Source organism: Strix aluco, chromosome 13 (assembly GCF_031877795.1).
Source record: "Strix aluco isolate bStrAlu1 chromosome 13, bStrAlu1.hap1, whole genome shotgun sequence".
In the NCBI taxonomy this organism is placed as follows: Eukaryota; Metazoa; Chordata; class Aves; order Strigiformes; family Strigidae; genus Strix; species Strix aluco.
Window position 1 is genome coordinate 22,068,769 of NC_133943.1, and position 13,615 is coordinate 22,082,383.

The 13,615-nt window shown below is 55.4% G+C and overlaps 2 protein-coding genes across 2 annotated transcripts; both read left to right on the top strand.

Annotated features, from left to right (window-relative positions):
- The first annotated feature begins 4,004 nt into the window (after positions 1-4,004).
- On the top strand, positions 4,005-10,631 carry LOC141929210 (uncharacterized). The gene is made up of 5 exons (XM_074838391.1): positions 4,005-5,577; positions 7,364-7,477; positions 7,572-7,986; positions 10,070-10,372; positions 10,626-10,631. The coding sequence occupies exons 2-5, from the start codon at positions 7,380-7,382 to the stop codon at positions 10,629-10,631; spliced, it is 822 nt and encodes a 273-aa protein (XP_074694492.1). The 5' UTR covers positions 4,005-5,577; positions 7,364-7,379.
- Positions 10,417-12,946, top strand: LOC141929211 (uncharacterized). Its single transcript, XM_074838392.1, has 5 exons — positions 10,417-11,277; positions 11,369-11,711; positions 11,788-12,304; positions 12,395-12,589; positions 12,656-12,946. Exons 1-5 carry the CDS (start codon positions 10,719-10,721, stop codon positions 12,944-12,946), a joined length of 1,905 nt encoding a protein of 634 aa, XP_074694493.1. The 5' UTR covers positions 10,417-10,718.
- Positions 12,947-13,615: the final 669 nt, after the last annotated feature.

The following is a 13,615-nucleotide window of genomic DNA, read 5'->3' on the forward strand; positions in this document are numbered from 1 at the left end:
CGGCTCTGTGAGGTCTCCACACAAGCCTCAGCTACCGATGGTGGCCGAATCGCACTGTCCCTTCCCGCCCCACTGAATCGCTGGTGCCACTTGCCCTCCCGGTTCCCCGCACGCCGGCGGGACGGGCCCCAGGCTGACTCACGCCCCGTGGGGACAAGCCACAGAGAGCAGAGTGTGGCTCCCGCAGGCCGCGGCCGCCGCCAGCCGGGCAGTGCCCGAGGCCCCGTGCCCACCGCCCCACGCACCTTCTCCGGTCTGGGCGTTGCTGATCCGCAGGTCGCAGGTGGCCGCCTTCAGCTTCTGGCGGCCCATGATCTGGCGCTTGAGGTCGCTGAGGGAGATGTGGAGGCCGCTGAAGGTGACCGTGTCGCAGCGCAGCTGGGAGGAGAACTGGTCATGGACGCACGGCATGGCTGGGCCAGGCGACGCCTGCTCCTGACAGCGTCCGCCGTGCGCGGCAGGTGGTATCTGCCAGCCCCTGGCCCCCGCCCCTGCCACGCCTCCGGCCCGGGGCCCTCAGCGATGGAGCTGGGCTGCGGTGGCAGCGCCCACCCGGCTCCTCCTGGCAGCCCGGGCCAGCAGAGGGGTGATGGGGAGAGGCCCCGCGGCCCCGGCTCGGCCACCGATCCCGAGCTCAGCCTCCGCGGCCCCGGCTCAGGCCCGTTGTCCTGTCACCCCCTGGGCCTGTCCCTGCCTGGTGTCCTGCCACCCCCTGGGCCCGTGGTGTCCCTCCTGTCACCGTCCCGGCCTTCACCACACAGCATTACCTCCCGCCAGCCCCTGGGCCTGTGGCGTCCCCCCCTACAGCCCTGGGCCCATCACCGCCTGACGTCCTGTCACCCCCCAGGCCTGTCCCTGCCCATGTCCCTCCTGTCCCCCCAGGCTGTCACCACCCGCTGTCCCCTCCTGCCAGCAGCCAGCCAGGGCGAGGCAGCCTGGGGGAGAGGCAGCGGGCTTTGCCATGTGGCCTCGGCTGCCGGCGCTGCCGGGCGGTGAAGGGAGGGGACATCTCGGGGTGCCTGAGAAAGGCCCCGCTCCCCGCGGACGGGGCAGCCCCTTGTTCCCCGGCCGGGGAGGGGCCGCCAGCCCGGCCTGCGCTGGGAGGGGCCGGGGCCGGGCGGGGCCGCGCGCTCTAAAGGGGCCGCCGCGGGGCCTTTCTCCGGGGCTCTCACCGACGGTGCGAAGCCGGGACCCGCCCCGCGCCCGCCCCGATCCGCCCCCGCCGGGACGCGCCGAGCCGCGGCGGCTCCAGCGGCGCGGGCCGGGGCCCGAGAGCGGCGGCGGCGCTGGCCCTGGCCGTGGTGCTGGCGGCCCGGGGCGGCTGGAGCCGCGGGAACGGTGAGTCGGGGCCGGGGGCGCGGCCGAGGCGGGCGGCGGGGCCCGGGCGGCGGCGGCCCCGCGGCGGGAGGGGCCGAGGCGGGCGGCGCGGGGCGGCCCCGCCGCGCTTTGACCCTCCGTAGCCGTGGGGGGGGGCGGCCGCCGCGCCAGGCCGCACCGCGGGGCCGGCGGCTGGGGCGGCTCGGCCGGGGCCTGCGGCGCCGGGAGCGGGGCCCGCGGCCCTCCCGCGGGGAGCGGCTCGGGTCACCTTCGTCCCGGGGCCGGCGTGTTCGGGCCCAGGCGGGGCAGAGCGGGCCGGGAGGGACGGGCTCGGCGGCGGCCGGGGGGAGCTGGGGCGGGACCGGGCCGGGCTGCAGCTCCCGCCGTTTCGCCTGAGGATTGACCGTGCGGCGCCTCCCGACCCGCCGGGACTGTCGCTCGCGGGAGCGGGGAGGGTCCGGCCGTGCCGCCCGGTGCCGGGGCTCAGGGGTGGGGAAGGGCACGGCCCCCCCCGGCCCTGCTGCTGGGAAGGGGCTGAGCGGTGGCACCCGGCCCTGCTCTCCTGGGCCGCTTTCAGCCCCGGCTGCAGTTCCAGACGGGTTTAGCGAGGCGTGGGGCTGCGGGTTTGTCTTTAACCGCGGGAACGCTTCGGGGGAGCCGTTCAAATCCACGGGTGTTACGGGGGGTGAAGCTCGGAGGTCGGGATCGGTGTTTGCACGGGGTCTGGTAAAACACCAGACGGGTGTAAAGGTGTTGTGCTGGAGGTGTGAGCTTGTTAAATCCCGGCTGACACGAGTTTAAGCCTTACAAGCTGTTTTGATGTCAAACAAACTTGCTCAGGAAATGATTCTAGTTAGAGGTTTTAAGTTCGGATGATGTTTACAGCTGTTTTTAAATAAAAGTATTTATGTGAGGCGAGCTGCCTGGATACGTAAATCCCCTGTGCCCCGGACAGCCCCCTACCCCTGTCAGCTTTCCCTCCGCAGAGGCAATAGCAGTTCCAGTGCAGACAGTGCAGCGATGGCTGGTTTGAGCTGTGGCTGCTGCTCAGAGAACAAAGCAGCAGGTACCCTTAAGGCAGCCCCTTGTTCCCAGCAATCGGACAAGTTGCATATTTCACAAATCGCCCAGTTTCTTCCTCATACGTGTTTTTAAAATTACAAGCCTTGAGAGAGACCCGTGGTACGGCTTTAACCTGGGCGGGTAAGTTCCAGCTGGCAAAGCGAGTCCAAACCTGCCCCTCGCCAGCAGAGACGTGGAAAAGGGAGTTGACATCCAGCACTAATAATAAATACGTCTAGAGCTCTGGTCCAACAGCTCCTAATCTGAAAATGTTATTACTACTCCTACAGTGAAGCTTCTTATTTATTTATCTATTTAAATCACATTTGGCTTTTTGGGTTGCAAGCGTGTTTACGATCTTAACCCCCTAATCTTTGCTGTATTGCTACGTGGTGGGAAAATATACTCAACAATTTATGGATGGAGAAACAGCAGCAATGCACAAGATGCCAAACCAAAGTCTGGGGTGGAATATTTTTATATCGTTCACGCAGTGCAAATACTTTGCATTTTGTGGACAATTTGGACGATCAAGGTCCCTAACCGAAAAGGTTTTCAGCCACTCTGATGTTTGATTCCGATTTTTGAGCATGATGAGCTCACACAGCGCTGCAGTGCAGGTGGAGAGCAGCACGCTAAGGCGAAGGCCGGCGTCAGCGGGGCTCGGAATGCACAGACAATAGTGGCGTGAGCAAACAGGCTGTTCCCTGCGCAGCGGAACTAACGGAGTCTGCTTTCTTGCAGATTTGTGTCCTGCATTCTCTACAAACATGCCCCAGGATAACGCTGCTCTCCAGTGACAACATTCCCCCCGTCTCTGAGCCAACCGTACGTGGTTTTTCTTGTGCCCCGTACCTGTCTCTTCCCTTTACTCCTTTTAGACAGTATCTGGTAAGAGGCTGGGCAGCATGTAGTGTGTGTGGCTCAGCAGGCAAACTGGGAGGGTGGTTTGAGTTCACATTTAAAGCACCCTTTGGCTGGAGACACTGAGTTTTTCCTCCTTAACCCATGCCCAGTTTTCATACATCTTTTAGGAATATGATGCGTGAGAACTCTCTTCCTCTTTTACATGTGACTGAAGTTAGTTGTGAGCTCAGAAGTTACTGAGAGGAGTAGAAGCAAGGGTTGAGGAAAGGAGACCTGACCTTGTTTTGCTGATCAGGGATATTAATTAAATTCAGACACCAGAGTGAAAAGAGCAGGCGTATTTTACTAGAAATAACTAAATAATATAACAGAATAATACAGAAAACATACAGTAAGAAAAGACAAAGTAGCGCGCTTAAACAAATAGGAAAATACAGGGTAATGCATCAAATCATTACTACAAGAGAGAGAGAGAATAGTGATTAAGAAAGATCCATCACCACTTGCATACGTTACCATCATCCAGACCCGCAGGCGCTGGGCAGCCCCGGTTACAGCGAGGATTTGTTGAGCCTTTCCCTGCAAGTGGGAAATCCTACGCGGTGCGTGCACCCATAGGTGAGGCATCCAAAGTCGCTGTGAGCGGGGCCAGCCTTATATACCTGAAATCAGTAAGCCAGAATAGCTGGCACCTTTGTTTTAAGCAGAAATATCTGGAGTCAGTCTCACGTTAGATTTTCCCAGAGCCTGGCCGGGGCTCAGGGAAAAAACTAAGGGAGTTTTCCCAGCTTATCGAGGTGATTTATGAGCAAGGTCACACACCAGGTCACAGGGCCAGACAATTGTCTTTGTGGCCCTGTTTACACACACAAAGAAGGATACATGTCTTACGATGTTTAAGTTACATTTTCTATACATATTTCACTAATGACTACATACTGAGTTAGCAATTTCGGTTCAAGACCTATTGTTCAGGTTTCAATATTCCCACCTTTTACATCCAGACAGGTGGTTTGTTATAATTTAGTACAATACCTATTGATACAATGCTTGTCAATTATAAAACATACAGGATTCATCTATAGGTCAACTCTGGCTTGGGCTTATTGTCCAAGCCTTAGCACTTCAGACCTGTGCATCAAATGAAGATCCATATTTCTTGTTCTGTGAAGAAAAACAGGTTTGTGTTTGGTTTTTTTTATCACTGTGTATTTTATCACTTGATAGGATTTTTATACAGAGTGTTGATGTCTATATGCCATTCTGGAATGTGAAAAGATCAAAACTGTTACTGTGTGAAATCTGTTATATTTTCAGTGTACAGCTTCCCTTACAGTTAGTGCTGTGTGATAGGAGAAACATGATTCATTTTGAACTGAAAGTTTGATCTGTAAGTGTAAGAATATTGTGTTTGTTCCTGTAGCAGAAAGATTTGCAGCACAGACCTTCTGGATCTCCACAAAGTTCAGCCCAGTGCATTTCCCCAGGTTTGTTCTAAAGAATGATTTCTGTGCTCAAGGCTTATCTGTTGGATTGTATTTTTTTCTTTAACATGCTTTAAAGGCTATACACGGTGTGTTATTGAAGCACAGAAAAAGTCCCTTTTAATAAGATGGCTTCATTCTTTTTTCTACTGGGTATGGCTTAGAGGCTCCTAGCAATCTCCTGTGTGGTTTTGTCTTTTTATGTTTCCTTATACCTTCTTGCTGTGTAACCTCAAAATATCATGGTGAAAAGGGATCAATAAGCTAGTTTTTCACTGATTGTCTGTTCTCTGGCCTCTGAAAAGACTAGAACTGTGAACTTTGTTTTACATCAGATTTTCATAATTGTCTATTTAAAACTTGCCTGCAGCTAGTGGTTGCTGGAAATCTCTACGACAAGCTAGCACTAATGGTCTGGACGTAAATCTTTGTTGCAACAAAGTGGGAAAAGAGACCTGGGAGAAAAAAAAACCAAGAAGAAAGAACAGCTCTATTGCAGCATAGGCTTTGAAATAGCTTTTTGCTGCTGGAAGAGACCATCACGGCCACAGGTGTATAATTGAAATGGCATTTTAATTTGTAGACGTTGCAAGGTCTGCACTAACAGAACAGGCTTCTTGGCTCTCAGGTGACCGACGGGAACTAGAGCAGAATTACCTGCTGCCCTGCAGATGGTCCGTTTGGTTGCTTTGGCTGTAAGAAACAAGCTGACGTGAATCTCCAAGTATTGCTGTGTGTATTTCGTACGTTTTCGTTAGGTACCATTCGACTTGCAGTGCAAGGTGTACTTCTTTATGAAACGGCTCTTACCAAGAGGCAGTGCAACGGGAGTAACTGTTATAAGAAGGTAAGTGGCTGTTTGTGTTATCGAGAATGGTTTTGTGCGTTTAGGGGAACGTGCAGAGGCTAAAATAGGAAGCAAGAAGGAAAGTGAAAATAGGAAAAGTTGGCTGTAGGGCTTGTTGTTGAAACAGCTCTGTGGTATGGTCTGGTGTGATGGGTTAACAGCGATAGGTAGGGCCTCTCAGCAGTGTGCGGGCAGTGCTGATGGATCTCAGAAGATGGCTTTTGGTTGGTGCAGACTCTGCTAGGCAGCCAGTACTTATTTTCCACAGCCAAAAGCAGAAGCTGGAAGGGAACAGCTAATAGCATGGGCACTGGTTGTCTTTACCCACAGCGTGACACTGCAGGCTGCAGTGCCCAGCAAAAAAAGCCAAGGGTATCGTATCAGTGTAAGAGAAATACATTTTAAGAAAGGTATAAACTGTGGTGTTTGCATCCCCTCCGTCCCTCTCCCCACGTTTTGTCTCTGGAGAGTTTTAGATTTGGCCTAACGAGAACCGGAACTTCATGTTCTTGGCTTGTGGAGTACAGAAGGAGAACTTCATGGCTGATGATTTCAATACTTCTCCAAATGGAAATGGGAGGACATTTGTTATTAAGCCTTTGTTTAAGAAATCTGCCTTTACAAATCTTGCTACTGTCTAATTAGTGTCCTCCTTCAGAACAATGGGCTTGGAGCTCATCACTTAGCTGTTTCATTGAGCAAGGTGGAAGTGGAAGGAGAGATAATTGTTAGTGGAGGTACAGACTAAGAAAGGGGAACTTCTGGGGGTGAGTAGACACCAGTGCTTTTACAAGAAAAGTTGTAAATTAGCGATGCATAAACCTTGGCTGGGAACTGGAGACCCTCTTGAACTGCTGCAGCAGCGTGGTCCTGAAGCAGCCTCCCAGACACTGTGCTGGAAGAGGAGTTTGGTCGGGGTGGAAGACAAAGCTTGCGTGCAGTGGAGGGTCCTGGGCTCAGGGGTCTGTGAGATCTTGTCCACTCCCATGTCCTTAAAAGCACTTTGCAAAAGGGGCAGCTGCAGACCTTGTCAGTGATAAGTTTTAAAGATCGTCTGGCTGATTCTTCATCTTTGACTTCCCTGAAGTTCCTTTTTTAAAAGGATGTGTTTTGTCTCCTGCTCCTTATCATTCATTACAGACATTAGTGCTAAATAATTGTATCCCTTTTTCAGAAGTCTATTACAGGCTTCCATGTATTGTGTAATAGTGATTAAAGTTTTAAATATCTTTCCAGTTCACAGACTGTCTAGATTTAAAAAGCATTTAAAGCTGCTGTATTAAAATGAAACTTAGCCGTGGTATCTGTTATGTTCAGTGTGTGTGCATGCAGATATCAATCACTGTGTAGCAATGAGCATTGCAAAGAACTTGGGGGTTTTATGTGATCTCAGATTTTTCTTGTTTGCCATGAAATGTCCTTGTACGGTAGGGTGTGAATAATTGCGTGTAGGTTCTGGTGTTGTACTAAAGGAGCAGCTACTTTGCAATTTCCACACTAAATGGGCACAGTAGGGACCAATTTCCTGCCCTTCAGACCTGCTGATTTAGCCAATACGGCAAGTGAAGTGGCAGCTTTACATTTCTAGAAGGATCACAGGTAGTATATAAACAGTGCATCTCTGGGGCCACTTCAGTGTGCCCAGTCTGAGGGCAGCCGGGAGTGAGCATGGGGAATACAAATTCAAAAAGCAGCGGCAGAAGCAACACAATTCCAGGGAGACAATTTAATAAGAATTGCAATTGAATGTGCTTGTGGTCTAGATGCATATTCTGTATCCCTCCAGAGTGAAATAGAAACAGATGCTCATGAGTTTGAAGCAGAGTGTTGGAGTGCTGCAGTGGAACAGTCTTGCGCAAAAAGACAAAAGACCTTATAAAAAGGCGAGATGTCATTTATGGTAAGAGTATTTTTTGTCCATCCCTCCGTCCGTCTGCAGCTCGGCTCCAGCCGGAGTTTGTATCCTCAGGCCTTAGCAACCTCTCTCCCCCCAGGACTTGTGCTGCGACCCCCTGCACGCCCGCAGCCGGGAGGAGCGGGGCTGGTGGGACCCGACCCCCTCTGCCCCCCGGGAAAGGCTCCCCTGGACACCCGGGTTTCAGGCAGCGACTGGCAGGTGGCCGGGCTGCCCCAGGCTCCAGCGCTGCAGGGAGCAGCCTGCGCCCAGCCTCCAGTCAGGCCCGGCTGCCCAAAGGGCGCCTGCGCCCAGCAGGGAAAATCCCAATCCATGTTCCTGAAAGTAAAGCTTTGGATGCCCAGGTCTTTATGTTCCAGAGGCAAGCCGAGTTACAGCAGGTACCTGCAGGAGTAGAAGGTGCTGTGATTCCTATTGTATGGGCCGGAGGAGTCCCGGGAAAATCCAAAAGAGCAGACCCAGTAAGAATTGACCTTAAACCAAGATCATCCCCGGTAGTAAGAATTAAACAGTGTCCTCTAAAGCTAGAAGCTGGAAAGGGGTTGGTGCCAATAATTGAGAAATTCTTAAAGTATAAGTTACTAGTGGAGTGTGAGTCAAAACACCCCCCCCCCCCCCCCCCCCATTTTGCTGGTTAAAAAGGCCAATGGTAAGGATTGCTGGTTGGTCCAGGACCTGAGGGCAATAAATCAGATAACCCAGGATATTCATCCTGTAGTGGCAAACCCAGACACATTGTTAACTGGAACAGCAAAGTACATGGGGATTCCAACGCCTGATGGTACCCCCTTATACGATATCACCATTGCTGGAGGCCAGAGCTATGGACAGATTACAGTGAGCGCAGCCTTTCAGCGGGGCAGTGCTAAGATGACTACTCAACAAGAAATCCAAATGGAAGAACCACCACAGGTATCCTATAACTGTGCTTGCATACAGCGATGTCATCTGAATGATGCAACTCCAGACTGCACAAACAACAATACTATAGCTGTAGGACTAGCCAAGGGCTGTAACAGTTACATGAATTCTGTAGACAGCCAATTTGATCTAGCCCTGTTACATAGATTTAAACCCTCAGTTAGGTGGCCTGTACCCCGAGCAGAAGGAACAGGATGGTACTGGCTATGCGGTAACCGAGCTCGGAAAATACTGCCCCTAGGATGGGAAGGAGTGTGCACCAGGAGCCCTCGCCCCGAGCACGACAGCAGTTAATAAGCTGCATGAACAGAGTGGATGGGCGAGGACCCTCCTTAAACGAAGCAGAAGGACTCACAGTGCTATAGCAGACTGTCCTTAGGCATTCCACAGTTTCGTTAGATGGTTTCTCTCTCGGCTTGGAGTAAGTGAATTGGAAAAGACAACTGTAAATATATCCACCATAATCGAGAACATAGAAAACAGAACTATGGACGCCACACAAGCGTTGCAAATTGAAGTGTCCAGTTTGTCTCAGGTAGTGTAACAAAATCGAATGGCCCTTGGCCTCGCAAGGGGGTGTCTGCACCGTGATTAACACAAGCTGTTGTGTATACGTAGATCAGAATGGCAGAATTTCCACGGGTTTGGCAGAAATTTGGGAACAGACCAAAGTCCTGCCTCAGGCCACCAAGGATGATACGTCCTGGGGCTTTGAAGAATTGTGGCACAAACTTAGCTCATGGCTACTGAATTGGGTATGGTTAAGAAATCTGTTTCTAGTGGTAATAGTAATGGTCTGCATCTATATCTTAGCTTGCATTATGATTCAGTGTTGTTGTAGACAAATCTGCATGAAAATGAGGTATTAAGTATTGAGACCTTGGATTTATGAGTCCAAAGTCTCAAGAAAAGGGGGAGTTGCTGCCTGTAGCTGATGCCTGCAAGCAGTTGGTGCTACTGGCTGTAAGGGGCCTCAGACAAGAATGCACCCAAGGGCATAATTTTTGCCACTGTGATGGGTCCATCCCGGGGAGGGCAGAGAAGCCAACAGACACCTGTGGGAGCTGAAGGTAAGAAAGCTGAGAAACTTTACAGACAGAGCAATGAGCCAAGATGAGGTCTTATATGAAAAAAACCTCAGAGTTCATGGAAAGGACACTAAGACACCTCTTCAGCCACCACTAGGGACCACCACAGACCACCGAAAACCCCCATGGAAGCCCCTCAGAGACCCTTCCCCAAATTTTAGTACACTTGTGCAATGTATTAACAGATGCATTAGATCCTCTGGAAATAGGTGTGCACTGCTCGGAAATTACATGAATATTTGTTGGTCTCGGTCCAGCTGGGATCGGGGCGACGCGCAGTTTGTTGAAGGGGGGGCATTGCCAAGAGCAAATGCTGCTGCACTGTGTGCCCGCTCCCAATTTATGACCACCTGTTTACATAGGTTCATTTTCACTTTTACATCCTACTGACCTTCAGGTTTTGCCTGTTTATAACTTACATGCTCACCACACTCTGCAGGTGGTGCTTTTTCCCGCTGTTTTTCACACAACAGGGTGTTCCATAATGCTGCCTCAGGTATCCACAATCATTCTTCTAACCTCAAGGCCAGTTTACATTTTGCTAACTACCAATTCTTAATTCCCACAGGCACCTGCGGGCAGAGACCCCCTGTTCAGCGACACCCCGGGATCCCACACAGCTCCTGGGGGACCAACGCCCCCCAGCCCCCGCTGTGCTCTCCGTCCTGGCACAGAGGAAAAGCAGCTGGCCAGGAGTGAAGCCAGTGAGGAGTCAGGACGGGGCTCCCTGTCCCCCCGCTCTCCTCTCCTGTGCCCTGGGTGGCGCCTTCCACCCCTCCAAACCGGCAGCAGATACGGCAGGGACAGAGTAGTTGCGGCTTCATCACTGGCGTTAGCCAGCCTGTGCCTCAGCTTCCTCCTGCGTGAGCTGGTACCAGGGCAGCTGGTGCCCACATCTGGGGAGCTTTACACCAGGCCAGATAACACTGAAAAGTTGCAGGGGAGTCACAGGCTGGTTTTGCTCAGAGCAGCCATCGACAGGGTGTAGGTACAGGGCCCAGTGTCGTCTGGGCTGTGGGTAAGCAAAGGCTGAGGGCAGCCATGGAGCGAGGGGCCGGAGTGTCCAGGACCCCATTGCCTGCGGAGCGGCTCACAGCCGGTCCCCGGTTACGGGGTGTCGTTAGGGGTGATGTCATAATGGGGCAGATCCAAACCACCCGACGACAGGGTGTCAGAGCGTCAGTGCTGCAGCCGCGCCGCCACCGGTCACAGCAGACATGCTGCGCTCTGTCCCGGGTCTGCCGGCGGCCTCTGAGCCTGCCCAGCTGCCCCCCATCACCTACCAGCTGCCCCAGGCCAGTGTCTGGCAGGGGGGGCCAGGGCCCATGGGGGCCCCGGGGCAGCTGGTGCAGCTCCACCCCGGCATGTGGCTCCCTCCCATGGTGCAGCTCCCCCCAGGGGTGCAGTTCTGCTCCATGGCTGCTCCCTGTCCCCCTGCCCATGGCTGGGGACAGCAGGTGGTGGGGAGGACGCTGGTGCCCCCCCAGCCGATGGGGCTGGGGCCGGGGGCCGTGGTCCAGGAGGAGCCCCTGTACCCCACGGGCTCCTGCCTGCTGCACGTCCCTGCCCGCCCCAGCCCCCCGTCACCCTGCCACCCCGCAGCTCAGCGCTGGGTGCAGGGCCCCCCTCTGCTCCACAACACGCCCGGCAGCGCCCAGAAGCTGCCGGAGGCCTCCAACATGGAGGCAGTGGCCGTCGAGGACAGCGTCCCTGCTGCCAGCGCCCACCAGCCCGCCCTGGCTCCGCTGACTGGCAGAGCCACCATAAAGCCCAAAGGTGAGTTTAGGGGCTGGCAGAGCCCACAGGCAGACAGCCAAGCTGAGGAAAGGTTGCATCGCCTGGACTTGGGTTGGCTTTGCTTTTGCAGCAGCAGTGACCGCCCTGGCAGCCCCGGGGAAGCCCGCAGACCTGCCCGAGCAGGGGCTGGACGCCTTCGCGGAGGCCTTTCGTGAGGAGGCAGAGGACACCACTGCCCAACAGATCCTCGCTTGGCTTAACACCGTGGATGGCGAGGACACCATCCCCGACGTCCTCGACAGCCCCAGCGTGACTGCCTTCCTCCAGCAGCTCCCTGACGTCTCTGCCTACGTGGCGGAGGGCAGCAGCCCCAAGGAGCAGGCAGTGGCGGCAAGGCTGGGGGACAGTGAGGACGCTGTCTCCGATGTCCCAGAGCTGACGGCCCTCCTCGGTGAGCTCCCCGACCTCTCCAGGTATGTGGAAGCGGGTGGTGGTGGGAGTGGGGAACAGTGAGGACACTGTCCCTGATGTCCTTGATTTCCCCAACAGCCTCACCAGCACCATGTGCTGTGATGAGCTCCCCGACCTCTCTGTGTACGTGGTGGACGGTGACTGCCCCCAGGACCGAGCGATGGTGGCACATCTAGGGGACAGTGGGGACACCGTCTTGACCGCCAGTGTCCCCAACTTGCCTGCTGAGGTCCTCAAGGAGCTCCCTGACCTCTGCAGGTACGTGACGGAGGGCGGCTGCCCCAAGGAGCGAGCCGTGGCGGCAGGGCTGGGGGATGGCAAGGACACCGTCCCCAGTGTCCCCCACGTCTCCAACTTGAGCACCTCCCTTAACGAGCTCCCCCACCTCTCGGAGTACAGGGCAGAGGGCGGCTGCGACAATGAGCAAGTGGCGGTGGTGATGCTGGTGGACGGTGAAAACATCTTCCCTGACAGCCTCTCCAGCACCGTCTCCTCCAATGAAGCCCCCAACTTCTTGGGGTACGGGACGCAGGGCAACTGGGCCAAGGACCACCTGTCAGCAGCGATGCTGGGCGACGCCGATCCCTTCTGGGGGGTGCCAGCCTCCCCCTCGCAGGACCCCACAGGGCAGCAGGGCAGGATGGGGGCAGAACTGCCCACCTGGCTGCCACCGAGTCCTTCGGAGACATCTGAGGAGAGCTCGGAGGAGAGCTCAGATGAGAGCTCGGATGAGAGCTCCGAGGACAGTCCTGCGAAGAGACCCCAGAAGGGTCCCCTGAAGGCTCTTCCAGACAGTCACCTGCTGAGCCCACAGGGGGTCCCGCTGCTGAGTCCCCTGCCCAGCCCCTCGCGTCCTTCCCGGCGTCACCCGCCCCGCACGGCCCGGCTGATGGAGGAGGTGCTGCGGAGGCAGCCCCGGGTGCTTCTGACTCGCCTGCCCCTGGAGAATGCGCTGAAGGGTCCTCAGGAGACCCCTCTGCCCAGCCGCTCACGTCCCTCCCGGAATCACCCAGCCCACACAGCCCGGCTGATGGAGGAGGTGCTGCGGAGGCAGCCCCGGGTGCTTCTGACCCGCCTGCCGCTGCCCTTGGGCGCTGTCTCTGGCCGGGGGGTGCCCGGATCGGGCCGGGCGGGGGGCAAGCGGGCCAAGCGCCCCGCCCCGGCCAGGAGTGCCAAGAAACGAGAGACCTCCCTGCGGGACAACATCCCACCCAAGAGGAGGAAGATGGTGGTGTGACGGGTGGGAAAACACTCAAAAACCTCGCGGGAGGTGAAGCCGGACAGGGACGGCATGGTGGCGGGCAGCAGCAAGTGGAGAGCACCTGATGGCAACAACGTGCCCGCCAAGGGAGCCAGAACCCTGAGGGACACCACGGGACAGCGTGCCGCCCGCTCCAGCCCCAGCCCTCTCTCATATCTCCAACTATTTCTTAATTCATTAAAGTTTCAGTGTTTGTTTCACAGCGACTCTGCCAGTGGTCATTCGTGCAGCGGGAGGTGGGGGGTTAATGCAGCCCCTGCCCCATGAGCTGATACGAACGAAAATTGTCTGGAAGCAACAATCAGTGTGTTGATGGGGTGATTGTGCACCAGGTGAAAGAACCCGCTTTTGGGACAACACACAGCCCCCTGACTGCACACCAGCACACACACACACAGACACAGACACTCCCTGACTGCACACCAGCACACACACACACACACACAGACACTCCCTGACTGCACACCAGCGCACACACACACACACACACACTCCCTGACTGCACACCAGCACACACACTCCCATGGACTCCTCAGCCTCCTGCTGCCACTGCTCCCAGCCTCTCGCTGCTCCATCGCCTTCGGTTGCTCCACACTGGAACCCTGTCCCAAACCCACCAGACCCCCCCTGCCCCCAGCTAACCCA